Below are 25806 nucleotides of genomic sequence, written 5' to 3'. Positions count from 1 at the left end.
AATAAACCAGTAGGCATTTTTGCTACATCCATGACTTATGCCAAATTTCAAATTTCCTCTTCTCCAGGAAAACATATGGTCAGAACATTGGAAAGATTGTCTCATCACCAGTGAAATCTTATGAATTACCAGAAAAGAGTGGCAAATTTCCCCTTGGTTTCAGTGGAACCACAGTTTCACCCCTTGAGTGAACTCAGTGGCATGGAAAGAAACTCTCAAGCTCCTTTCTACCTCCTTCATCTTTCAGCTGTCAGTGGGTTGGAAAACAGCACAAATACAGGGTGGAGAGTGTTGAAACCACCACCCAACCACCGACATGTCACGGGGACGTACCACCCATTGTGGGTCGGGTCCCCACTTTGCTGAGCACTCAGTGGAGAAGCACGAAAAGCTTGGAATCAGCAAAACAGTATCATCCACGCTCTCCCAGTATGAAGACACTGGATGAGCAGGGAACAGAAATGCTGGGATAGGTCCCAGACTTTCCCAGAGAATCCGGATATAGGCACAGGTTAACAGAGTGGGTTTTCTCATGCTCAGCATTAGTCCCAGTGACACTCAGTGTTTCCTTCAGTGTGTTGAAAGGGCACTTGATGGCCACTGGTACCCAAACCTACAAAGCTCCACCTCCTTCCTAAATGCAGCCTGTGGGAAGTGCAGCAAAAGGTGTTGGCCAAGTTTGGATTGGCCCTTCAGTACTGGTGCTACTGGTGGCTCATGGCCATGCTGTAACCACCACGAGGACAGAATAACTGAAGGGCTTGGCTCTGACGCTCGGGGGACACCTGAGTCATCTCCTCCAGGAGCACTGCCCGTGTGCCCTGTGCCACCAAGGACCAGCTCTGCCACTGAAAGGATCGTGCCCAGGCTGTACCTTGCCCTGAGAGTTGCAGGAAGCTACACGAGCATCAGCCAAGCTGACCACACCATCTGAGGTAGTCAACTGATGGCATTTATGAGAATGGCAGATCCTCACTGAGACTGGCACAGCTGGGATTAGGAGTCACACTGGCAGGTATGGAGAGAGGGGAAATTGCTGCTCTAAAGCACTTAGAGACCAAACAAACCCTGAGGAAGCTCATCTCTTTCCCAGTACTACTTTCCAGCCTCCCAGGAGAGGTGAATAATGTCAACAGGCTCTCATTGAAACTGAGATAAAATGGGAAGTGGGGCTTTCAGCCACAACAAAAAAGTCTGTCACTGCAACAAAAAAAGCATCATCTCTCCAGCCAGGGCTGCTGCTGTTCTCCACAATGCTCTGCAGTGGGAGCAGGGTCTGAGACAGCAACAGGCAGTTTGGAAATGTCTCTTTGCACCTACCTTCTTTCTTCATGCCAGCTCTGAAGCACTTCTTCAGCCTGCAGTACCTGCACTGGTTCCTCTTGTCTTTGTCTATCACACACTGTCGGCTGAACCTGGGAGGAGATGGGAAAGAAAACATGGAGCAACCAGCCTGGCATCTGCAACCCCCTCACACTGAGCACCCCCAAATACAGCCCCAGACCTCCCTGATCTTCTTCATGGACCTAGAGAAGAGTCAAAGATTTGCAAGAAATGGGTTGGATCAACATTGGCTTGGCCCAGCTCCTCATCTTCCCGAGCGCTGCTCCTGCCAGACGGGAGCGCAGCGACTTCAGACCACCCACCCTGCAGGGACTGGGATGGTTTTGGTTGTGAAAGCATGACTGTGACTGGAGTTGTGCTGCTGTAGGAGCTCCATCTCCCACTTTCAGAAAGTTTTTGGCTATTTGGTGTCGGAGTTTGTCTGACTTCCTTGTTATCTGTCCCATTTCATGTACAATAACTGCATTATGGACCACAAGTCCTTTGTGTCTGTGGCCTTGTTTTGAGGCACGTGGTCACCTAATTCATCCTCATTTCTGTGGGGATTTAGGAACGTCTGTGCTGTTCAAGGGGTGGCCCAGGCAGACTTGGCAGCTCTTGCCATGTTGGGTGAAGCGATGGAAGAGGAACCTGCCCTGCAGAGAGGAGATGACAGGGGTTGCTCCGGGACCATCACCAGGTTGTAAATGCAGGGGCAGTTTCCCAGACTAGTTAAAAGCCAAAGGTACAAAGGCCCCAAGACTTTTCAGTTACTTCATGTACCCGAGCTCTGAGCTGGGCTGAATGCAGCACAGCTCACCAAATAAGGACTTGCAGACAAGCTTGGCCATTTCCTTGGCTTCGACTCTGTGGATCTTCCCTGAGCTGCCAAGTATCACAGACATTCATGGATTCCTGGGAAGGGGCGGCAACTCCACTCCCAGGAGACTGATAGCTGAAATTCCAAAGAAACCAGTAGTAGTTGTAGTCTCCTCCCTCAGGAATCCCACGGTTCATGGGATGGGCACTACGTGGGTGGACACTGCTGTCACCCTAGGTGTCTTTCATGGCTGGGGTGCCCTGGAGTGATAAGGACACCAGGAACATTTTGCACAATTAGGATGACTCACGCTGGAAACATTTGGAATGCCCTTAGAGGAGGAAGAGCTTTGGAACAGAAAGAAAACTTCCAGGTTTTAATTAGAGATGAAGAATTTGAGTGTATTCAGGTTTGGGGTTTTTTTCCCTTTTCTCCTGTGCTGAAATAAACACCATTTTCCTAAGGTCAACCAAGATAGCAGATTTATAATTTATAGCCTTCTGGTCAAAAAATCCTCTCAAATGCATACCTGTGCCAAAGTGGATGTGAATCATCTCTGGTCCATGCTCATTTCTCAGAATGATCATACAATCATCAGTGATATGTCAGTACACATCATTTATTTTATTTCAAAACAAAAATGGAGATGCTGTGAGGGGAGGGATGTGTGGAGGTTTTGGAGGTGACAGACTCTTGGATGCTTGTTCTATTTTACAGGGAAAATCAAGAAAAACTGGTTTTGAGATGAAATCTCTGGAGCTTTGGTCCTTTGCCACTTTGGCTTTCCCTTGCTGGGCTGTGACAAGTTCATGGCATCACTCCACACTCAGGGCCTGTATTTATGTATTTTACACACCAGTCAAACCTCAGGTCTATGAGATTCCTTGATTTGCACCATGGGGAAAGCAGTGATGCTGAATTCACTAAAGGGATTTCTCAGTACCACAGGAGGCCTCAGGGTCCAAGACGAGATAGGACTGAGTTTACTCCTCATCTCCCTGCCCTCCAGCCACAAACCAAACTACAGCCCTACTGCTGGCACCCATGGCATGGCAATTTGGCATTTGACATGGTGGTCTCTTCGTTCAACCTGATCTCTCCACCCCAAATCATTCACAGCGCCCAGAAATTGCATTTTAATCGCAGCAGGGGCAGGTACCTGCAGGAGTAGACGTGGTTCTTGCGGACACTCCTCCTGAAGAAGCCCTTGCAGCCGTCACAGCTGGAGGCCCCGTAGTGTTTGCCGGTGGCCCGGTCCCCGCAGATGGAGCACAGGGAGCTGACACCGTTGGGGAGCAGGTTGGTGTTTGCTGATTCAGCTGCGATGGCCTCTGTGGGCAGAGAACAGGGACCATTAGACCCCCCCCGTGATGGACACCAGAGCCAGCCAAGGTGCTTTGTGCAAGCAAACAGCACCGAGCCAGCCCCACACACGCGAGAAAAGCCTCCAAACTGATGGTCGTGCTCTTCCCAACCTCCCCTGAGAGTAGCTCAGCTGCTTTGCTTCTGCCATCAACATTTTCCTTTGCTTCGGTGAACAGAGGGATTTCAAGCTGCCTAACCCTAACTGCTTGTGAGGATTTGTCAATTATCACTACTTTTTTTTTGATAGATTTAGAGAAACCTCACCTGGATGTGAGATACATGTTTTTGAGGGATGGAGAGCCACCTCCTCAGTTAGTCACCTGGAGAAAATGGTTCAAAGCTGGTGTCTGCAGAGGACAATGGACAAAAACTCCTTAACTTGAATAAATAGAAAGCAGAGAAGAGGTAGCAGAGGCACAAAGGATGAACTGCTTCATGCAATGACAGATGTGTTGGAGATAAAAGACTGCTCTTGAGAGCTCCTCTGCAGCTGAAAGGCAGAGACAGCAGCTCCCACAGGAATCACTTTAGTTCTAAGTCTGGTTCCTGCTCTGAAATTCCCTCTGAAGAGCTCATTGCTTTCCACTGGAAAGCAACAGAGGTGTGCAAGAAGATCAACCTTCTAAATTAGGGACCTAAAATTAGGTCATATGAATGCCCTCTGTCATGTCCTCCATTTGCACCCCCTCATTTGGGGCAGGAATAGCTCTGCCCCTGCCTGCCCTGGGCTGTGTGTACACACTGCTGAAGACTCCCCTTGGAACCTCTCCCTTGGCTTTAACCACCAGACTCTCTGCCCTCTTAATCCTCCTAATTTGAGGCACAGCCTGGGGATGGAAAAATAAGGAGACACTTGCGAAGACACAGATGAGTGTTTACATCTCACCAAGAGGAGGAATATTTGTGGAGTCTGCCCTGACCTGGGCACTCACTGCAGGATGGTTTTATGAATTTATCACACCTCTGGGAGCAGGTTCTGCACTCCAGGGGATCTGATCTCATGCTACAGTGACCTTGGAAAAGTCTCGGGGACAAAGACACGTCCTGACGCATCTCTGGGATGACACAGAAAAGATGGGCAGGGATGAGGAAAGCTCAGCTGATGTTGTATTGAGCAATGAGAAATCTTTGAGAAAATTACTCAAAGGGGAGGAATTGTCATCTGGTCTGGACAGCCCAGAGGGAATCTTCTAATCCATAAGGTGTAAAAATAGCCCTGGGTAATCCACACACGACATGTGTATATACAGAGAGTGAGAGAAGGCTATTTTTGTGTATGAATACACATCAAAAATTTATAGTGAAAATATTTGCTATGCAATGAAAGTTGTAATCAAAAGCCCCCCAAAAATATACAGCCAATAAAGCTTTAATTTTTTCAAAAACTGGAAAGTTTTTTAGCTAAGGCTGAGACTAAGACATTTTTAGCTAAGACTTCACAAATGCAAAGGTCAGAATTCCCCTCAGTCCCTAAAAAAATCCCTTTTGGTCTTTATTCACTTTCTGATGTATGGATGAATAAATAAGTAGGTTGTAGCATTATGGGAGCAACACGACAAGAAAGAATGACAGTATTAAAATCGTTCTTAGGTCATAATGATGGAAATTGAGATTCACTTGTTCCCAAAATCTGTGTAAGATGGTCCCAGCTCTGACATTTGTCAGTAAGTGACACTTGGGTCCTTTAGGAACATTGCCTACATCAGAGCTGCTTAATGGTAATTTACATTGATTTTTAGGGGTTTTTTTGCAATGATTCTTCATTTTATTTTACTTAATAACTCAGTATTAAATGAGCTGTACTACAATATTCCCTTGAGGATAACTGTACTGCTAAACATATGTGCATCTGTTGCTCCATCTATTTTTTTGAAGGAGCACATGACCATAAACAAACGTGCTGAGTGTGCTGGATTCCATTTAAAAAATTGCACAACAAAAATAAAGATAAGAAGGCCAATTTCCTCTTAGCTTCACTCGTGCTTTCTCTAGTGACTTCAGGGGAATCAAGCCAAGGTCACCCAGTTTGGGTCTCAAATGGACCTCCAGTTCCTGATGCTGGAAAGTATTTACTCACCAGAAAAGACTTTTTTTCCTTTGTGTAGGACATTGGAGGAGCTGCTGGCTGATAGAAGGAAGAAATTAAAAATCTGACCTTAAACCAAGTATTACTGGAGGAAGGACCATCAGCACTGTGTGTGTGAGGGCCCATGGAAATTAGTAAACCAAATTTTTCCCTCACTTGTACCTGTGGAAACACAGACAAACTGCAAGTGAGTTGGGTGTTACACTGCTAAAAGTTCAGTCCCTGCTCAGGAGCCATGTGTCCTTTTCAGCTTGGCTGAACGTGAACAGAAATAATAAAAAAGAAAAAAAACACATTAAAGAAAAGGAAAGCCCTAAGCCAGAATGCACATGTTAATTATGACGATAAATTTTAATTACAAAATCCTGTCACCAATCAACTATGAGTTCCAAGTGAGAATTAGCTCAGAGAAGAGCAAAGGCACAACTGGTATCCCACACACCAGAAGAATATTTTGATGCAGCTTTCAAACCTGCCCGGTATTTGGGGAATTCTGGGTTTTCCCTGAAATGACCACTGTGAGAAAAGGCAGAGGAAGGCCAGGATCCCTACCAGCACAGCCCCCTGCCTGTGAAATCTGCTTCCTTCACTCCATCCCTGCCTGACACCAGGTGATCACCTGCTCAGGGCTTCATTTCCCACGCTGTGCCTCTTTGCTACCTGGACCTCAGCACCACCCAGAGCTGGGCTTGAGGGCCACTAGGATGGATCTGACCAGGACCCACCTGTCTCACAACAACTGTGCCAAGCTCACAACTGTCCTCACCACCTTAGAAAGGGATGTTGAGAGTTATATACTGGTTATAGATGCTCATCACCATGGTAAACAGAACAGTTCCTAAGCCATGCCACAATGCCTCTGGATTTCCACTGGAGAGATGCAAGTGATTGTGTTCTCCATGAAGAGACCATAACTCCTCTTGACCTTGTGTGAGCCCCAGGCTGAGCTGAGGACTGGTGGTTGTGTCCAGGCTTCTCACTAGGACTAGTCCCAAGGGTCACTGGCAGAAAAATCTGAATTTCAAACATTTTTTGTGAGTTATATATATATGTGCAGGTTGGGAGTTACATCCCTAATGCTATGAGAGTACCCCAGTGGCTTCACCAGCTTTGGGATCAGCCAAGCTCACAAACAAAATACATCCCAGTTTTTGGTACCTGCTGCCTCTCTTTGTAAGTCATTACCTAACCAGGGCTGAAATGGTGATGTCAGTTTTGCAGTGATAGGAAATGACGGTGAGGATGTTCTCGTGTTATCTGGCCAATTCCTGCTTTACCTTTCAGCTGTATTACTGGTTGTATCTCTTCTAGATGCACATTGTATAAAAGAGAATGGTCTTGCAATACTTTCCAGAATGGCTTTTGCTTTGATCTACCCAGGAATCCAAGCCAGTCTCGGTGCACGTAATTTGCAGCTAAGAAACCCCTGAATTCCACGTGCTGGGCTAGAACGTGAAGAGATTTCCAATGTGGGTTTGCACACACAGTCAAAGTTGGTGGCCAAAGCCAGCATTGCAAAATCTGTGCACACAGATGTAGGGCAGGATGGGGGTTACAACTGAAACGCAGGCAGGTCAGTGGCTTTCTACAGCAGTTTTTAGCAAATACAAGGGGGTTTTGAGATCTAAAACATAGCTTTGATTTAGTGTTCCCGAATCCTACAGGAACAACGATGAAGAGGCCAGCCAGAAAAGCCAGAGCTCCCCCCAGGCACAACAGCCAAACGTTGCCAAAACATCTCTGGTGGCTTTTTTGTGGTCTGAATTGGGTCAGCAGCAGGGCTGGGAAAGGTGTTTCACCAACCCTGTGCCAAAGTCCCAAGGATCAGTGTGGTGGTTGAGTGCTGAAACAGGAAAACGAGCCCCACCGTGGGAGAAAACACTCCCTCAACTAAAGAATGAGTGCAGAGTTGCAATAATGTTTCATATTTTAAGCAAAATGAGACAACTCTGACAAGAGCATGAGGAAAGGGGTATTAACAGCACATAAAAACTAAGTGAGAATATGGCTTGTAACACCAGCCAAGGTAAAGCAAAGAAGTTTGTACAGAATGGGAAAATTTCTGCTGGTACAACACATATTTTATAAAGGAGAGAGGGAATTAGGGTTGATTTTTGTTCGTTTCCTTTTGCCGTTCTATTTAAACCAGACAATTTATTATATTCCTTCCATAATGGATTCTATTCTTTATTTTGAATTAGTCTCAAAATATCTGGCAAAATATGGGCTACTTAAAAGTGGAAAAGCCAAAACACATATCTAGGCAAATCTCAGACCAACAGCAGCTTCCTGAAGCAGAAAGCTCAGCACCCAAGATACTCCACAGCACTAATCAACCCAAATTTTTGATAATGTTCCAAAGAAGGAAATAGTTGTTTTCAAGAAAGTGTGATCTTATTTGAAAATATTCTAATTTTCACATTTGAAATTGTTCAGACTGTAAGAAGCCGCCCTGAATCCATTACAATAAATATTGCATCCCTTCCTGTTCGTGTTTATAGAGGGCAAAGCTGCCATTAGATTCAGTAGGGGAAAAAATACACACAAGTCTTGGGAAAAATATGGCTTAAAACAATCCAGTATAATTGTAAAAGTACCTAAAATGAGATTATTTCCTGATTCTAACAAATTTTAAATTATTTCTGAAGCTACAGAGGGAAGTGTGATTTTGAGTTACCCCTGGGAACTGAATTCAGCTGGTAGGCAATATATTTCCATGCATGGACATTTCAGGCCTTTTTTGAAGTTATTTTTACAAACTGTAGAAGAGGACACTTACCCAAGACAAACAAGCTAATTTCAAAACAGCTCGTTCCCGAGAGAACCAGTTACTCATTAACAGCTCAACAAATAACACAATCCCGATCTCGATAAAGTTCAGAAAAGACTCAACCTGTCAGTTCCACTGCATGAATCACCAGAGAGCCCCAAACAGGCTTTCGTGGTTCATTTGCAAAACAGTTTTGAATTTTGAGGAAATCTGTACCACTTCAAAAAGTGAAAAGCATCTTGTTGTTCGGCAGCAAGCGACAAAGAGAAACATCTGTGTTAAATATCATTTCTGGAGTAGGATAGGAGGTGGAAAACCTTTCTGCAAGGATAAGAAATAAGAGCCAGTCTATCTGCAGCTGGCAAAAATATATATTTAGTTGGGGACAGCCAGAGCTTTATTGAAGTCAAACTTAAATTCAAATTTCTATGGACCTTTTAGCTTTGCTATCCCTCCATGTCCCACAATAATAAGTCTAATCATTTTATATTGTGGACAATAGCCCTACTGAAACTCTGATTTCTTTTGATGAGCCAGCTAATGAGAAAACACGAAAATCCCATCTTAATTTCACTAAGCTCCTTAACAAATTTAATGAAATGCAGCCAAAACTCTCCAAAGGCTTCGTTAACGTTGGGATCTCATTCAGTTACACGGTGGTTTCACGCAATATGACCAAAATGCCCTTTATTTTTACACAGTGAGCAGTTAATTTCACAGAATAGCACTCACTTTATGTCAGAGCAGTTTTGGTTGCTCAAAAACTAAATAACAAAAACTAAACACCACAAAATGAGCTTTATTTCTGTGAACAAAGCGGAAGTCTCTGCCTATAAACACTCCCGCCTCACAGCCAAGTTCTTTTGTGCCATAAAATCTGTTGGATCATCTTGGTAACCCTTAAAAATACAAGTAAAGTAATGATTTGGATGTTGTTTTTCAGACCAAGTCCTTAGGAACAACTTGAATGGGACACACGGTCATAGACAAATGTCATTTGAGACAACGTGTTTTCCCGAGGATTAAATATCGACCTAAGCCATAGATGGGAATGAAACACGCATTTGAAGGAAGAAATATTGGTATTAACTCCTCTCATAAGCCACACAGGGGGACAGACCTAAGGAGTGCCATGAAAAACTCTACCAGCATTTGCCAAACTCTTCAGGACATGGCGCTCAGCCCACCAAGGAAAAGAACAACTCAGAATGGGACCGGCAAGCGAAAGAGTCGCATTTCAGCCCAAACACAACCACGGATGCCACAGGTTGACAGATCAGCTGCTTAAATATTACCCCTTCCACCCTTTGCCCCACACCTCCCACCTGTCTTTCCCAGGATCTCAGCTTTGCAACAGAGGTAGTGGAAGTTATTCAAGAGGAAACGAATAAAAATCTCACCGGTGTTATTGGGGAGCACCCGGAGGTTGTCGAATTCCAGCATGGTGTAAGAGGAGTCCAAGGAGTCCACATAATCTGGCATATCCATGTCCATGATGGACTGACAAAGCTTCATTATTACTTGACAACAGCGAGGGAAGCGGCAAAAAACAGCCCTGCTGTCAATCACGGCCAAGGTTTCCTCTGCAAAGAGAGACACCCCGGCCCTCGCGATGACAAATCATTACCCAGCTCTGCCCACAGTCCCCTCCCCGTGCCAGGGGAGAAGGGACGAGGCCGTTCCCTGTGGTGTGCACAGTCCCCTCCCTTCCCGGGGTGCATCGGTGCTCCCTCCTCCTGATAAGGGGATGTAGATAAGGCCTAGACTCAAACACTTGGATTGCATCTTGGGGTCAACACAGCCCCATTTATGGCTCTTCCTGCACAAACATTTGGAGAAGCGCTGTGCAGAGGTGTTCACACACAAGTGTCGCTCTCCCAGGGCAGAGCAGTGGTCATGTCAAATCACACCTGTGCCAGTGGCACCTTGCTGGGTTCCCAGCCCCTGGGGAAAGGGCAAGTGATGTCACTTGAGGCTTGTGAGGACAACAAGTCAGAGTCACCAGGGGCTGAAGGCCGTCAAGACAGGCCAGCGTTGAGAACCTGAGGCATTGCCCTAAGATCCCAACAGCGCTGCACGTGGATCACACCTTGAGTTGCTGCTGGAAGGGAAAAATGAGGCTTCGTTCCAGTTGTACACATTGTTTCACAGAGGGGAGGTGGAGGAGGTGACTTCTCCTACTCATCACCCACTGCCCCTGCCACCTGTGTCTTCTCCCTCCCAATTCCAGGCAGCCCCAGTGTCCCAGAGCTCCCACTGAGTAGGAGCTGGGTTGTGGTGTGAGTTGTCACGGTGGAAGGTTTCAAGAGATGGCAAATGACGAAAATGGAAAAGGCTGTGAGGAACTGGGCACACTCCCTTGCAGATGGGTGGTGTTGAACTGGGCACACTCCCTTGCAGATGGGTGGTGTTGCATTTCACGCTGACCCACGCCTTTCTGGGAAAGGTCCGTATTATGGAAATACAATTCCAGTTTTTCCCCGCAGAACTGTGGTGGTAGTTTTGTTCGATTTTTGTTTGGTTGTTTGTTTTTTTTTAATTTACTGGATTCTACACAGAAGTTCTTCCTCTATTAAGACTCATCAGCTGTACTGAAAATGACCGGAGATAAAACTCAGCCACGCAAAGTGATGTAGCTTGGAGTGATTGGCTTATTCCCAGATTCATCTTCCAGACGCCTTCCCTGACACTACAGTTCCCTCTCCAGTGACGTTGTTTTGTGTCAGAGGGCCTTTCCTTTCCATGAGCTGTTGTGTGAGATCCAGGTCAATGTCCTGTTGAATCTGGAGGAAAAGAAAAGTCTTGAGAAACAGGGGAATGTGTTGCCAGAAGAGAAGCCTTGGCCAAAAGAAGAGGATTGCCAGACTGCCTGAACTCTCACTGAACCGAGGAGCAGCCCGGCCCCATGTATCCTATAAAGCTCCAAACAGCAAGAAATATGACTAAACTGAGTTTTTAAGAGTCTTATTTATATTAATTTTGATTTAATCCCCAATTTATTTTTATTTTTAATGTATTTTTTTCACATCCTGGGGATTTACAGTGGACATTGCAATGGGTTAACTGGAGATAGGTTTTTCCTCTATAAAGCTTGGGTACAGGAGCACTTAGCTTTGCTTTCTTATCATTTCTGGGGCATAAAATAATTTCATGTGCCACAGATATTTTCTTTTTCCTCCTTTCCTTTTTTAAGGACGTGCTGTAACTGGCGGTGCACAAATGACTCCTTGGTTAGATAAGATGTTATGTTTTTATCCTTGGACTGTGCCCCCAGGCCCTCAGTAATGCCAGCATCAGCTAAGTTTGCATCTGATTAGTCGTTCTTGTCTCTTACTCAATGTCAGCCTTGATTATGCCCATTAATCTGGCACTTTTCTTTTTTTTTTAAACTGAGCTATGGGCACAATCCTGCCTGATCCCCAGCACTCTGCTACTATTGCAGCTGAGTTTTCACATTCCTACAATTCCAGGGTTTTTTTGTTGATTTCTCACCGTTAAAATCACCATGTATTGGTATTTACCAGGTTTTTGGGCAGTTGTGGCCCAGAGAGAAGAAATATGGGCTCCTGCCCTGATATTGCTGGCCTGGGAGATCCCTCAATGTTTTCGATCCCTCAGTACAGTCAGAGGGTCAAGGCTCATTTCCAAGGATATCTGGGCAATGAGGCTGTTCTGGGACAATTTTCATTCTGGGAATGAGAAAAGGTTATAGAGCAAATTTCACAGCTCAGGACCAGATTTCAGCACCACATCCACACTGCTAATCAGGACTGGTTTTCTATGGAAGGTGGTGTTGGAGTGATCAACATGGCATTTGTGTTTCAAACAGGTGTCAGCGCCCTGTTCCAAACCACTCCAGCACAAAGTCATCCCTGAGGAGTGACAAAGCTTTGCTGAGGGTTGAACAGTTTCTTCCTTTTCCTCTCCCTGCTTTCTTACATCACTTTCTGAGCCACAGCTGCAGTTCGATAAGGCTGGGGCTGAGTTTTATGAACATCAGGAGAAATCCAGCTCCCTCAGAGGTGCCCTCACATCTACTCCCACTGTTCATTGTCACAGTGAAGGGACACCTGTCTGAGCCAGGAATCTCTAGGGGCCTTCTTCATTACCTTATAAGAATTGAGCCTGACAGAGCAGACTAGGGAGAGATATCTCTCTGGTTGACCTCAAGCAATTGTTAGATATAAAAATCTACCCTTGCAAATCTCTCTTTGATGTGGGAAACAGGTAGGTGACAGGTGAGAGAGGGCTGGGGTTTGGCTTTAGCATCATCCTGAAGGACAGAAAGTACCTGCAGTCCCTCGGATCTTCTCAGCAGCAGCAGGACATGGATCAGCCTCTGTTGGTCTGTGGTGGAAACAGGACAAGCACAGGAGGCACTTTGGGGACAGGGGGAATCTCAAGTCCTTCACACCCTAAGGACAGATTTAAAGGTAAGGATCTGTGAGGTTGACCAACAGCTCTCTGATGAAATACTTTCCCCAGGATTTGAGCTCTCCATGGGGCACAGATGCAGCAGTCCTTGAGGACCTACTTCAGCTCCATCTGTGTGCAGAACTTCTGGCCATCCCTGTGATGTGCCAGTGCTGAGAAGAGCCAACCAGGTCAAGGACTTCTAAATCAAGTGTAGGAGGTTCTGGGAGAACCTCCTGGTTTCTGGGATGAGAGGAGACCTGGTGGGCCCAAAGCCCCCCTGATCTTTCTCCATCACTCATCTCTAACCTTCTCTAAATGCAGAAAAGAGATGGGACCTCTCTTTCATAAGCCAAGCACTGGCCCAGGCAAAGGTAATTCCAACAGGATTCAGAGATATTAACCCCAGTATGGGTTTCCAGAGCTTTCACCAGAATGAATCAGGAAAGCAAAAAACCCACCTCCTGTTCCACATTTCTCCTTTTTCTCACCCAGAGGAGGAGAAGGGGGAGGGGGGGGAGCATGTGCTCAGTATAGATATTGATGCTGCTACTGGAGCTGCAAGGAGGGGAGCTCAGCAGATGAGAAACCCCCCTGAGATGAGAAACCTCACTGGCAAGAGCAGCAAACGTTCCCCCACAGGCTTCTACACCCCAATCTTACTAAGTAACCTTACAAGAGGGGATGAAGCAGTATGGAAGAGCTCCTTCTGGGCTGCAGAACTGATGCTTCTGGAGGTGAGTTGAGCACAATTCATTGCAAAGAGACAGAACTGCATATTTTTTGCAAAACACCTTGTTGGTTTTCCAGTGAGGGGACAGGACTGAGGGTGTCTCTCCTTCCCTTGGGTGTTCAGTCATTGACTCACCTGCACAGGCGTCTGAGGTGTGGGGATGACCAAAGGCAAAACTGGATGGTATAACACAGTCTTCTCAGTGTGGAAATGGATGTCAATCCTCCTCCATATGGACATAATCCTCTTTTTAATGTGTTTTCCATTTATTCCTGTTTTGACTCAGCGAGGCTGGATATTGCTGGAGGGTGCAGGGGAAAGGGGAGAAAGGAGAGAAAAAGCAGAGTTATGTTTAATAAAAATAGTATGAATGTTCAACGTTTGTGCTCTGGGAATGAATCAATATGGTTTCTCAGATGTGCTGCAGAGAGGACACAGGGCAGGCTCTGACCAACACATGGTCCCAATAAGACAACACACTTATTCCTAGAAATAAAATTCGGATGCTTTTGGGAATGCCTGTTGGACAAGATGAAGTGCAGATAAGATAAGAACACTTTGATTAATTAAGAGAGAACACAAAGTACTGTGGGCAAGGCATCAGAAACAACATTTCTTTGGCGAGGTAAGTGGTGGGAGAAGATGTTTGCAAGTCATGGAAGCTGCACACCCATCTCTGGAGGATGGAAAGGTTTTTAAAGGACAGTAACTCAATGCTGCATATGGGGAGAGGTGTCTGAGACACTAAAACTTAACAAAGACTTGTTGCTATGCAGAATGAGGAGGCAGACTTAAGCTTCTGTATTTTTGGCACAGAAGTTTTCTTCTTTTATTCATAGCAGCACATTTAAAAGCCCTACCACTGTTCTGAAGGTTTTCTCTGACTGAAATGCAGCAATAATTATACTTTTTCCTGAACTTGCAGGGTTCAGAAAATGGATTTTTATGTAATTAGCATAAATCCATCAATGTTCAGGTGGTTCTCAGATACCAGAAGCAACAGTAGCCATAGAATTACCTACTTGGAGAGACGGTGTCTGGATAAAAACAGTAATTTAAAGACAGAAGGCAGCAAGGCCCTTTTTCTGGGTAATGTATAATTAGAAACAGTTTGCTTCTGAGATTATAAGCAGTGTGAAATCATATCATTAGCATGTAATTACAGTGGCAGATATTTCAAAGTTATCAAGACCAGATGTTACTAAATCAGTTCTCTCCTTTCCTGGGTGCAGTTTGATATTTGTGTCACAGCAACAGAACCCCTCTTTACATTTTCAGGTATTTCTTATTACAGTGAACATTTCCACAAGCTGTGACTTTCACGGCACAGTGAGGGGTTCCTTCTTCTTCTTCTTCTGTTATCTCCACGAAACATTTTGTCTGTGTGGTGATTATTCATAAAATAAAAACAGTTTAAGAAATTTCTCAAGTCCCCATTGAGATGGACAACGAAGTGATGGACATGGGAGGACATTACCCATCATACAGGGGGATGGAGAGGAGAAAAACAAAAGATCAAACTTTCACCTCCTTTCTCTCCAAGCTTATTTTGCTTTACTACTGCCAAACATGTTCATTTATCATTTCCTCATTTGCCTTTAGAGCAATTAGGTTCAATCTTCCCTAACAACCCTTTGGAGTAAATAGAAAGTTAAACAAGCTCCAGTCACCATGCTGAAAAACAAAATTTCTTTAAGTTGATTTAAAAAGTAACAACCAAAAAAAAAAAAAAAAAAAGGTAAAAACCCCAAACAAACCAACCAACCAAAAAACGAAAAAAAAAAAAAAGACACCAAAAAACTTTTTCCACCAGGTTGGAATGATGGATTCTGGTCTTTACAAATTGTCAGGTACAGATCACACAGAGACCCTTCTGAAAATAGTGACTTCAGGTTGGGTAATTTGTGAAATTCCCAGTTATTGCACTGATGTGCTGACTGTTCAGCACAGATGAAACCTGAATTGGATTTGGGGAATAAATCTGAGATATTTCACATTCTTCTGCTGACCAGAGGGCAGTCTGATGACTTGTTCTTTCTGAGTTCACATAACTTTTGTTCTTGGCTGCAGCGTTTGGCCGAGGCCGGAATTTCGGAAGCGCCAAGAGCTCCTTTTGATTTCAGATCTGTTGAGAAACAGGAGCTCCCACTGGGAATAACAACTGGATTTGCAAAGATATCCTCATGTAGCCACGAGTCACTGGTAATTTAGGAACAAATCCCCCCTTTTTTTGGACACCTGAGTGAAGAACCTCATTTCCCCCTACGCAGGGTCCAATTCCCTTTGCAAACCTGTTCCTGGCTGGCAAACACCTGATGCCTCCGTGCACCACTTGGAATTCTTCTTCTTTTCCATAAGCAGGAGTAAGTTCTCAGAAATCAGAAATGCCTGCAATAATTCTGAAACAGCACATTTTTCCTCACATCAACAAATACCTCTATCAGTGGGTATTCCCTGGGGATATTTCAGAGGACTTCTTGTCTCTTTTTCTTTCTTAACAGAGATGAGCTGATCAACACTTGAAATAATTATGGAAAAAAGAAAAGGAACAAGTTTCATTTAGTACTGTTTTGGAAAAAAAATATTTGTTGGCTTCAAAATTATTTCTCATTTGTAACTGAACTTTGAAAGTCGCCAAAGGGAAAGAAATTAAAATATTTAATATTGAACAAAATTTAAAGTAGCAAAAGGACAGAAACAAAACATTTCAGTCCTTTATTTTGTTGGCAAATGTTAGTCATGATACCAGCTTCTGACTTAAATTTGACACCTCTGGCAGCTTGTTTTCTGCTCAGTGCAAGTGACTGAGAATTCAAAAGTCCTAATCAGCTGTATTTTACCTTCTGGAACTAAGAGGAAAGTTATGTCCCAGGTAGCAAAACTGACAAATTTGGGGGAGCAACACATTTTGTCTCAAAATATAAACATTTCAGTGGAAGTCATATCTGGCACCATCAACTTGTGAAACCATCAACACATTCGTGAAGCTCCACCTCACTCATCAAAATTAAGATGTGATTTGTTTCAATGAACTTATTTTACTTTTTCATAGGTGAGACTTTTGCAATGTTTCACTCTCTGGCTGAGCAATGTTCTGTTTCCACTAATTACCTACAAAGATAACATCTACTTCTTTTTTGTGAGTTTTTCCTAGGCCAGGTTTACACAGGAAAATCCAGACTCAAATTTAAGTGCAAGAGTTTGGGCTGAGTGTTACTTTGTCTTAGAGCAATCCAGCCCAAATTCCTCCAAACTGTCAATACATTCAACACTCCACAATAGAAAGTGGAAAACACACAGAGAACCAAAACACGGGGAGAAAAATCAGTGGAGAAAATCCAGTTCTTCCCTCATCCTGCCATCTCCCATTGCCCTCAGAATAAAAGGTTCCCCACGTATCAGTCCAGACTTATGCCAGTCAGAGAAATGTGGGTTTGCATCAGATCACCCATTGTCTGCCACACTGGGCAACTCAGTTCTTCTGATTTTCACCATCCCAAACTAAAACTTCCTGTATGGATTGGAAAGGTCAGTATCTCTGCAGCCACCAATGAAAAATTGGCACGTCACAGAATTATAGAATTATTAAGATTGGAAAGATCAAGCCCAACCATTAACCAGCACTGCCAAGCCCACCACTAAACCATGTCCCCAAGTGCCACATCTACAGGTTTTTTAAAACTCTCCAGGGATGGTGACTTCACCACTTCCCTGGGCAGCTGTGCCAGTGCTCGATAACCCTTTCCATGAAGAAATTTTTCCTACCATCCAATCTAAACCTCCCCTGGCTTAACTTAAGGCCATTTCCTCTCATGCTGTGTCCAGAGGGTGATTCATCCCAGACTCAGACAGGTGTCCAAGAGACCAGGGAGGAACTGCAGAGCAATGCCAGTCTCTCTGACCAGAGCTCATGGGGAGTGTAGGTGAGTTACACTCCACCTGCAAATTTTATGGAAGGTGAAGTCACATAAGACAAATTCCCCCTGCCAAGAATGGAAATGACACACAGAGCCAGCGAGAATTAGGCTGGATTTCTTGACCCTGACTAAAGCAAATACTCCAGCCTGAACCAGGGCTGGCAGCGGGAGAGGAGAGAGGAGCCAGGGAAAGGGGAGCAGCATTACCTCACCCACTGCTGCCTGCAGGAGACATGGGGCTCATCTGGAACCCTCCACTGCCTGTGGGCAAGTTTTTGGCTCTTCTTGCTGAAAATGAGATGCTGTTTAGTCAGGAGTCACCAACCTTGGAAGGAGTGTTTGCTGTGATTCCCCTCTCCCCTGAACAACGTTCCTGCCACCTCGAGCTTTCTCGGCTGCAGTGTTGACACTTCTGCAGATCTGTCATTAGCTCAGCTGAGGAGGAAACAGAAAAGCTATTCAAGACCCAGCTCCAACGTGGGAGGTTGGGAGTGCAAAGTCTCACTTCACACTGAAAGCACGAAGAGGGTTTTATGTTGCTGCTGGGCTCTCTATTTCAGGGGATGCCTCTGTTATTCTACAAGCCCTTTTCTATCATATAAAACACCATTTTTAAGGGATTCCATCAAATCCATGCTCTTACATCTTAAAACATAATCTCCCACATTCCCAAAAATTAACCCAGGACTTTGATTTTGATTTGTTTCTTACAAATTCCTAGTTCTGGGTCTAAAAGCATTTACCTTATTCCTTGGGTTTTTTCTGTATTTTAAGATGATCTGTGGAATCAAGATCCAGCTTTACCACTACGAAGATTCACATTTCACCTAAATCCACCTTTTCTCACTGTAAGCTTTTGTAAGACTTTCTCCTCTGTATCTTCACACTATAATTTTGTTATATGAGATAAACCAAGGGATTTTATCTCAGTTTCAGAGAAGCACCAAGAATGAGTCGCCCTTTGACTGTCATCTCACAAATCATCATCTGCTTTATAGCAAAGTGAGAAGATGAAAGCAATGTTCCTACCAGGAAAAGAATGCAGCATTTTCTTTGGTAGTTTTGGTTTCTGTTTCTGTCTCTGAGATTTTCCACCTTTGCCATTCTCCAGATAAATAGGGGATTCCTCCAAATTTCAGGACAAAATGGAATTCCTCCAAATTACTCCTTTCAGCGTTGTCTTCTAAGTAAACCAAGGGCAAATATAAAAAGCTCAGAAAGATGACACCTCAAAAAAATCCCAGGTCAAGTGCACTTTAGCTGCAGTTAATCCATTATAGATTTGCACATCTGACCTTGCAACTCTTGCACACACACACAAAAAAATGAAGAAAATATCTTTACCAACATGTGTTGAGTGCTCTGGAGAAATATCTTCCATTTATGCAGGGGACTGGAAAGCTGAAACAGGCACAAACCTAAAGAAATATTGATTTTTAAATTTTTCTTTTAAATGATGGATTATCTGAAATGTTTATTGTGTTGAAATGGATGAGGCTTTGGAGAAAATATCTGTGAGTCATAATAACATCAAAGGAGTAAAGTCAAAAAGAAAAATGAGAAAATCAATAGGAAAAGGTCATAAAATCATACAATAAAGAATAACAGAACATCCTGAATTGGAAAGGACCCACAAAAGTTTAGTCCAAAAGTTTAGTCTGGAGAACTGAGGAATAGAAGCAGCCCCCTTTTTATCTGTTTTTAAAACAGGAGATGAGAAAACCCAGTAATTTTGGGAATTACTGCTTGTCTCTGCTCTGCAGCTCTGCACCCAGAAGTAATTATTAAAAAATATCCATCTCAGCTGGACATTGAAAGATAGAAAATTAGAAGCATCTGCAAATACTTAATGCAGCACTGCTGTTCAGTAACTTCTCCCAGTGTTCCTTCACAAAGTAAAGCTCTGAGGAACATTAATGGCACCATGGTCTCTGTTAATGTGGGAAAGAAATGATGGTGGGTTTTGGGTGCATATTTGTACCCTTACAGTGTTCAGCACACTCCAGTGTAATTCACATCTCCAACAAGCTGTTAGTCCCATATCCCATGGGGAATTTTCATTTTTTCTTAATCCTAGTACGGATAAATTTTAAAAATACGTAGTGATAGGACAAGGGGGAATGGTTTTAAACTGCAAAAGTGTAGGTTTAAATTGGATATTAGGAAGAAATCCTTCCCTGTGAGAGTGGGGAGGCCCTGGCACAGGTTGCCCAGAGAAGCTGGGGCTGCCCCATCCCAGTGTTCAAGGCCAGGTTGGAAAGGGTTGGAGCAACCTGGGCTAGTGGAAGGTGTCCCTGCCCATGGCAGGGGGTGGAACTGGATGATTTTTAAGGCCCCTTCCAACCCAAACCATCCTTCATCATCCAAAATGACAAGCTATTTTTAAAGTATTTGGGGCAAATTCAGACAGATTTTTCTTTCTAAAAGATTCTCCCACCAAAAAAAAAAAAAAAAAAAAGAAAAAAAAGAAAAAAAAAAGGAAAAAAGTGGTAAGTAGACATATTGACATGTGGAAAAAAGCTTTTTATTACTTTAAATTGGAGAAATTATTGTAAACATCAAGCTATATTTTCCTCATCATATCCATTTTTGAACACTTCAGTCTCTTCCAGACTGCCTTCCTCATAATTGCTGCTCTCTTAGTGGGCATAGGAAAAGTAAGTGACTGTTTGCCAAGTGCCAAATACACACATATACAAACCTCTGGGTTTCACAGATGTTTTCAGGAAGCTGAAACCCCTGATAAATCCTTGCAGACCACTGAGATGAATAATATTTGTGGATACATTTTTGAGGCTACCAAACTGGAGAGGTATTTGTGGCTGTGGGCTTTGCCACTCACATGGAAAAGTATGTTTTCCTTATATCCATCATATAGGCTGTATTTTACATGTCTGCCTTTAATTAGAACTATTTCATATCTTAGAGAGTATGTGGCATCAAATGAATCATTGAGAAATTGGAGTTAACCAGTAAACTGTAAACCCCTTTTTTTCATTCATGGGTTGCCACAGTGCCAAAATTCCCTCAGGGCAGAGGTTTTAGCAAATCAGCTGAACCCAAATGTGCAGTAAATGTCACAGTCTCAGGGACAGACTTGACATGCATTTTTACACCATATACCAATTTACATGACCTGAGGTCACACTATACCAGTCCTTTTATTTAGGGAATAGCACTGACATCAGAAGGGTTTTGAAGATCATAATCTGATCCACTTATTTCAGTAAGATTATATGGATTCAAAATGTATTAGGATCTGGCCTAAACCTAACTGGCAAGTTGCACAAAAGTATTCATTTTATCAAAATGACCTCATGGATATGAACCAAGTGTCTCCATCATTCACACCTCAGCCCTGTGCCATCCTCTGACACACAAGATCCTTCCTAACCTGCAGACCTGAGCCCACCCAGAGGTCCACATTTACCCTAATGGGTCCCAGAGCTTTGGGAGGCAGTTTGAGAAGGGGGTAACAAAGGAGGAAGCTCATCTTTGGTTTTCACAGACCTCTTTGGAAGGTTTTTTTTACTGTTATTATTATTATGGCAATGAACAGAACCACAGTGATTAACTGAATGAAATATGGAACATCCTGCAGCCCCCTCCTGCCAGATCTCTGCTCAAAAATAACCATCTGCAAGTGTCCAGATGCCAAAGCCATTCTCAAAGTGAATCATAGAATCACAGAAAGTTTGGGCTGGAAGGGGCCTTAAAGATCATCCTGTTCCACCCCCTGCCATGGGCAGGGACACCTTCCACTTGCCCAGGTTGCTCCAAGCCCCATCCAACCTGGCCTTGGACAATCCCAGGGATGGGGCAGCCACAGCTTCTCCGGGCAACCTGTGCCAGGGCCTCCCCACCCTCACAGGGAGGAATTTCTTCTGTAAATCATTGCATTATCGTCTGCCTTTGCCCAAGAGTAATAGGAGGATTTAAAAATTATATCTCAGGCCAAACTTCAATTTCTGAACACCAAGAGTGTTTTGGAAAATGTCTCTGACAACGCTGCAGTCGATGCTGCTAAACAGCGAACATCAAGATACAAAAAAACCCCACCATTTTTTCTGCTTTCCTCTTTCCTCCTCCCCAGCTTTGGTCCTGCACTCACCCAGTTTAAGGAAAATATCCTAGAAAGCTTGACTTGCTTACCTGGACAGTCAGGGTGGTCCCACTTTAGCTGGTAGTTCTGCTTGTGCAAATTTAATTCCATTGGAAAAATCCTACCAATCTCACAGAAACGGTGTCAGTGGTTTGCCTGCTGTAAATCTGAAGGGAAAAGAAATAAAATTTAAAAAAAAAAAAAAAAAAAAAAAAAAAAGGCAGTGGCATTTACAACACATTTTTACAGAGCAAAGAGCATATACCATGTTAGGAAATGGGGATTTTACAATGCTTTGAGAATTAGCTACTGGCTTATATGGATGTTTGTATATATTTTATAGAATATATACTGTGTATATATATTGTATATATGCTTAATACAAAATTGCTTGGTTTTCCTTCTAACCTGCCTCCTCAGGCTACACCAGATTTTGAAAGAGTGAAGGCAAGATTTAACAGAGGAAAGAGAAATGAAAGACAAATGGAAGGTCTTTCCCAGCACTAATAATTATTACTTTCAGGAGAAAAGGAGGGGCAGCATCTGTGCTAAGAAAATGAACTGTAGGGGCACAGCTAAAGTGCAACATGAGATAATAATGCTCAAACTACAGCTATTTTTCCTCTGCCATATGGAATAACCTAATCTCTGTCCTCCTGTTTGTTTGTTGTTTTTTTTTTCCCCTGATATTTCAGGGAAGGAATGGAGAAACCAGCCTTAAATCCTGGAGGAGTCCTCAAACCCAAAGCTGTGTTTCTGATTTCAGTTCTGTTTAGAGCACAACATGGGTTTGTTATTCCGTGGCCTCGTGCTGAAATAGGTCACTGTGGCCTCCCCTGTTAAAAGCTGCCAATTATATTTTGCTCCAGGCCAGAATTCTGCATAAAAACACCAATGAAATATTAGCAGAGGGAAAAGGCTCTTTATTGCTCTTATTTATACTCAGCAGCACTTAGGGGGTGGATGCTTCTAGACCAGGTGCTGTTCAGAAATGCAGTAAGAACCATCCCCGCTGGTAATAAAGGCAGCAGAAAAGAGGTAAGAAGGAAAAATGAGGAGGGAAAACAGATCTCCTCAGGCTCAGATGCACATCTTTCCCACCAGACCAAGTCACTGCATTGTGAGGTGCACCCAAATCCAATCTCACTGCGTGGGAGAGACTTTAATTATGCATCTAATTGATTTAATTTCAAGAGGCACCAAGGAGCTGATCCACAGAACTGATTCCTTTCTGCAAAAGAAGAAAGAACGTGGCAATTACTGAAAATTATTTAGCAATGTCTTACAAGCCAAGAGATTGTCCATGAATTTAGGGTGAAACACTATCCCCAGGGACTGGAATCAGTCCAGTTGGGCCTGAATTTCATTGATGGGTGTACAAGGCGTATGTAAAAGAAATCAACTGTGACTCTAGGACTCTGCTTTCCCAATTTTATACAACAAGTCCTCACATCTTTCTCCAGGACATCTCCAGCCCCACTGCTTGATTCCATTTAGGACTTTTCAACTTGTATTGGCCCCAAGAATAACCAGCCTAAGAGCCATAAACATTTAACAGTCCGTAGTTGCAATATTCTCTTTATGGACATAGTTTCTGGCCCATTTTTCGCCTTAGAAGATTATGCAACACTAATTACATTCATTTTTTTATCCAGGAGAGTTGATAGAAACACATCCAAAGGCATATTTCCCTAGGCAACAGCCTGCTTTAATAAATTCTCGTTGCACTGGAAATATTTGTATTTGAATCTATAAAACAGAGATTAAGCAAAAGTTTCTAATATTGTTTAAGCACTTTGTGCCAAACAACAATTCCATTGCACTGTAAATTAAAGAAAACGTGGGATTTGTTACTTTTATGTCATAGTAAAGAAGAGTGAATTCATTTCTTCACCAAATGTATATTCCAGTGATATATTAATGAGTTTAGATCAAGGTATTAAGAAACCACCCACCATTTGCTGTGTGCACACTAAATGTCACTCAGGCATGGCTAAACCCCACACTTCTGATCAAGTACATTAAATCTTTTTATGGAAGTTTATTCTAATCCCTGCTTGAAAACTAAATCCCAGAGAAGAGCAATAAGGATAAGAGGCTCTCAGAGAAAGCAATACTTGCTCAGGCAAGAAGGATAAATCAAAGACGAAATGGATAAATTAAATAACGAAGCCCACACCTTCAAAAATCACTTTTTTGTCTAAGTTCTGTTAGCAGTCAGATCCCTGTACATTGTGACAATCTATAGACAATCAGATTCAGCTACTGGCTGATTTACCCCAGTGAGAAACACCCAAAACTAGGGGGAAAACCATTCTCTTACCTAAACGTGTATGTAAATCTACACCAGCAGTATTATAACCAGCTCGCCTAAAGCTGGGTTATTCCGGCTTTACCCCCACTTTGAACAGAATCCAACCCAATTAAATCCACCCAGAGCATAAAGAAATCATGCTGGTAGCACAAACCCCATTTCATTCCGTTTGCTGTCAGTTTTGACGAGCACAAGGACACTCAGGATCAGCCACGGATACCCCGGAGCACTGCTGAGCATGGAAACCTTTCCCCGGGGCAAACAGAGCCTTTCCAACACATTGCACACCAGATATCAGCCTGGCCTGGCTAATTGAACTAAATCCACTCCAAGCAACTTGATCAAACAGGAAAAGGTTGATCTGATGCTCAGACTTTCCTCTTACTCAAGATGGCAGCAGAGATACTATGAGTCACTGAGCAGAGCTGGCTCCTGGGTGTGTTTTCTGCACCTCTAATAGGACTGTTCTCAGTCCCTGGAAACAGTTTCATTTTGGATTGGAACGAGGCAGAACCGAATAGAAAATAAAACAAGAGAGTCAGGAGATGATTCCGGATGTTACTTACTGTGTCCTGTTGCTCCTGGCGTCTCCCCTTCTTTCCACAGAGGAACACATGATGTTTGCACAGCCTCATTAGAGAAATGACTTGTCTCCAGGTTGCAGTATCAGAGAGACAAACCGGAGGAGTATCCTGGAAAAGAAGAAATGGATGATGTGAAACAGATGTTTCTCTTTAATTGCTTGTTGCAGATGCAGCCCAGTAACTAATCCACCTGCTGTCTTCCTATAGGGATAATTACTCACCCCGTGATCCCAACCAACTGGATTTATGTTTTCCATGCCTCATTATACCCAGCTCTGCTCTGCCCAACAATAGGCCCCAAAATGCTGCACAAGTGCAATGCTTCTATAAATACCTATGACTTTCTTTCCCAGAGAAACTGTGGATGCCTCATCCCTGGAAGAGTTCAAGGACAAGTTGGACGGGCCTTGGATCAACCTGGTCTAGTAGAAGGTGGAATGGAACAAGATGATTTTTAAGGTCCCTTCCAACTTCCAACATTTTATGATTCTGCACCTCTAGGTACAGTTAGGAAGTTTTCCTAGCTTTCTTCATTCCATCATTCAGAACTAAAGCCCCTCACACAGCTCTTCCCCCAAGGCAATGCCCTGGTTAGACCTTTCAGGCTCTTTCAGAGAGAAAAAAAAAAGGTTTCTAATCATAAGTGAAGTAACAGTAAATTGGTAACAGTAAACACAGGTATTTTCAATGTGGTTGCTCAGATACATAGATTCATATGGCAAGTAGGGTTTTCCAGAGAATCTGGATATGTTAATTCAAAATAATAGTGCCATCAGGATGGTGCATGTGAGAGCAGAGCTTCTAAGTCACAGCAGTAAATAGCTCATGTCTGAAATCCCCATTTCACTTTTGTCATAAGAACTGATCAGAAAGACTCGGTGAAGGTTTCTGAATATCCAGGTTATGCTAATGTTGATTTTTAATTTGCTCATGTTGCTATTCTAAGCCACATTTAGCACAGAGCAGTGGTCCGTGTTTACTCAGCGTTTTCCCCAAACATTTATGACTTGCACTCAGTGGTGCTGCTCAGTGAGGACAGAAGCACTTGGTAGTGAGTTCTGATCGTGATTAACAAGCAATTAACAGTTCTAACCAGCTAATTGAATCAAGAACAACAGAAGTTTCAAGAGATCTCTGCTTGTCACCTACACCAAGCAACCCTTGGAAGCAGGGGCAGCTCATGTCTCTGATGCTCCAGTAGTGGGACTGGTTGTCTTCCTCACTGCCAAAGGAATTTGGCTTTGGTGGAGGGGCTGGTGGGCAAGTGATGGGAGATGATTAATTATCATTCATTGAACTTGATAGGACTGGAAACAGAATGTGACCTGAGGCCCAAGCTTTGTTATGGTCCTCATTAGCACAGCCTTCATCTTTTCTTC

At 43.5% G+C, this 25806-nt stretch overlaps 1 protein-coding gene across 1 annotated transcript in view; it reads right to left on the bottom strand.

The window, feature by feature from the left end:
- Window positions 1-13761, bottom strand: part of LOC113990068 (hepatocyte nuclear factor 4-beta-like) — a 29181-nt gene extending 15420 nt beyond the window's left edge. Inside the window, exons 1-4 of the mRNA XM_027725147.2 lie at window positions 13646-13761; window positions 9765-11147; window positions 3303-3474; window positions 1321-1415 (exon numbers count right to left, since the gene is read on the bottom strand). Of these exons, the coding sequence (XP_027580948.1) occupies window positions 1321-1415; window positions 3303-3474; window positions 9765-9879 (382 nt within the window). The 5' untranslated portion in view covers window positions 9880-11147; window positions 13646-13761. The remainder of the gene's footprint in view (window positions 1-1320; window positions 1416-3302; window positions 3475-9764; window positions 11148-13645) is intronic.
- Between the last annotated feature and the right edge of the window lie 12045 nt (window positions 13762-25806).

The sequence above is a fragment of the Pipra filicauda genome, unplaced genomic scaffold (assembly GCF_003945595.2).
Source record: "Pipra filicauda isolate LSUMZ 115617 unplaced genomic scaffold, ASM394559v2 scaffold159_size1710840_pilon, whole genome shotgun sequence".
Taxonomy (NCBI): domain Eukaryota; kingdom Metazoa; phylum Chordata; class Aves; order Passeriformes; family Pipridae; genus Pipra; species Pipra filicauda.
The sequence above is the reverse complement of the archived record's forward strand: the minus strand, read 5'-3'. Positions and strand labels throughout refer to the sequence as shown.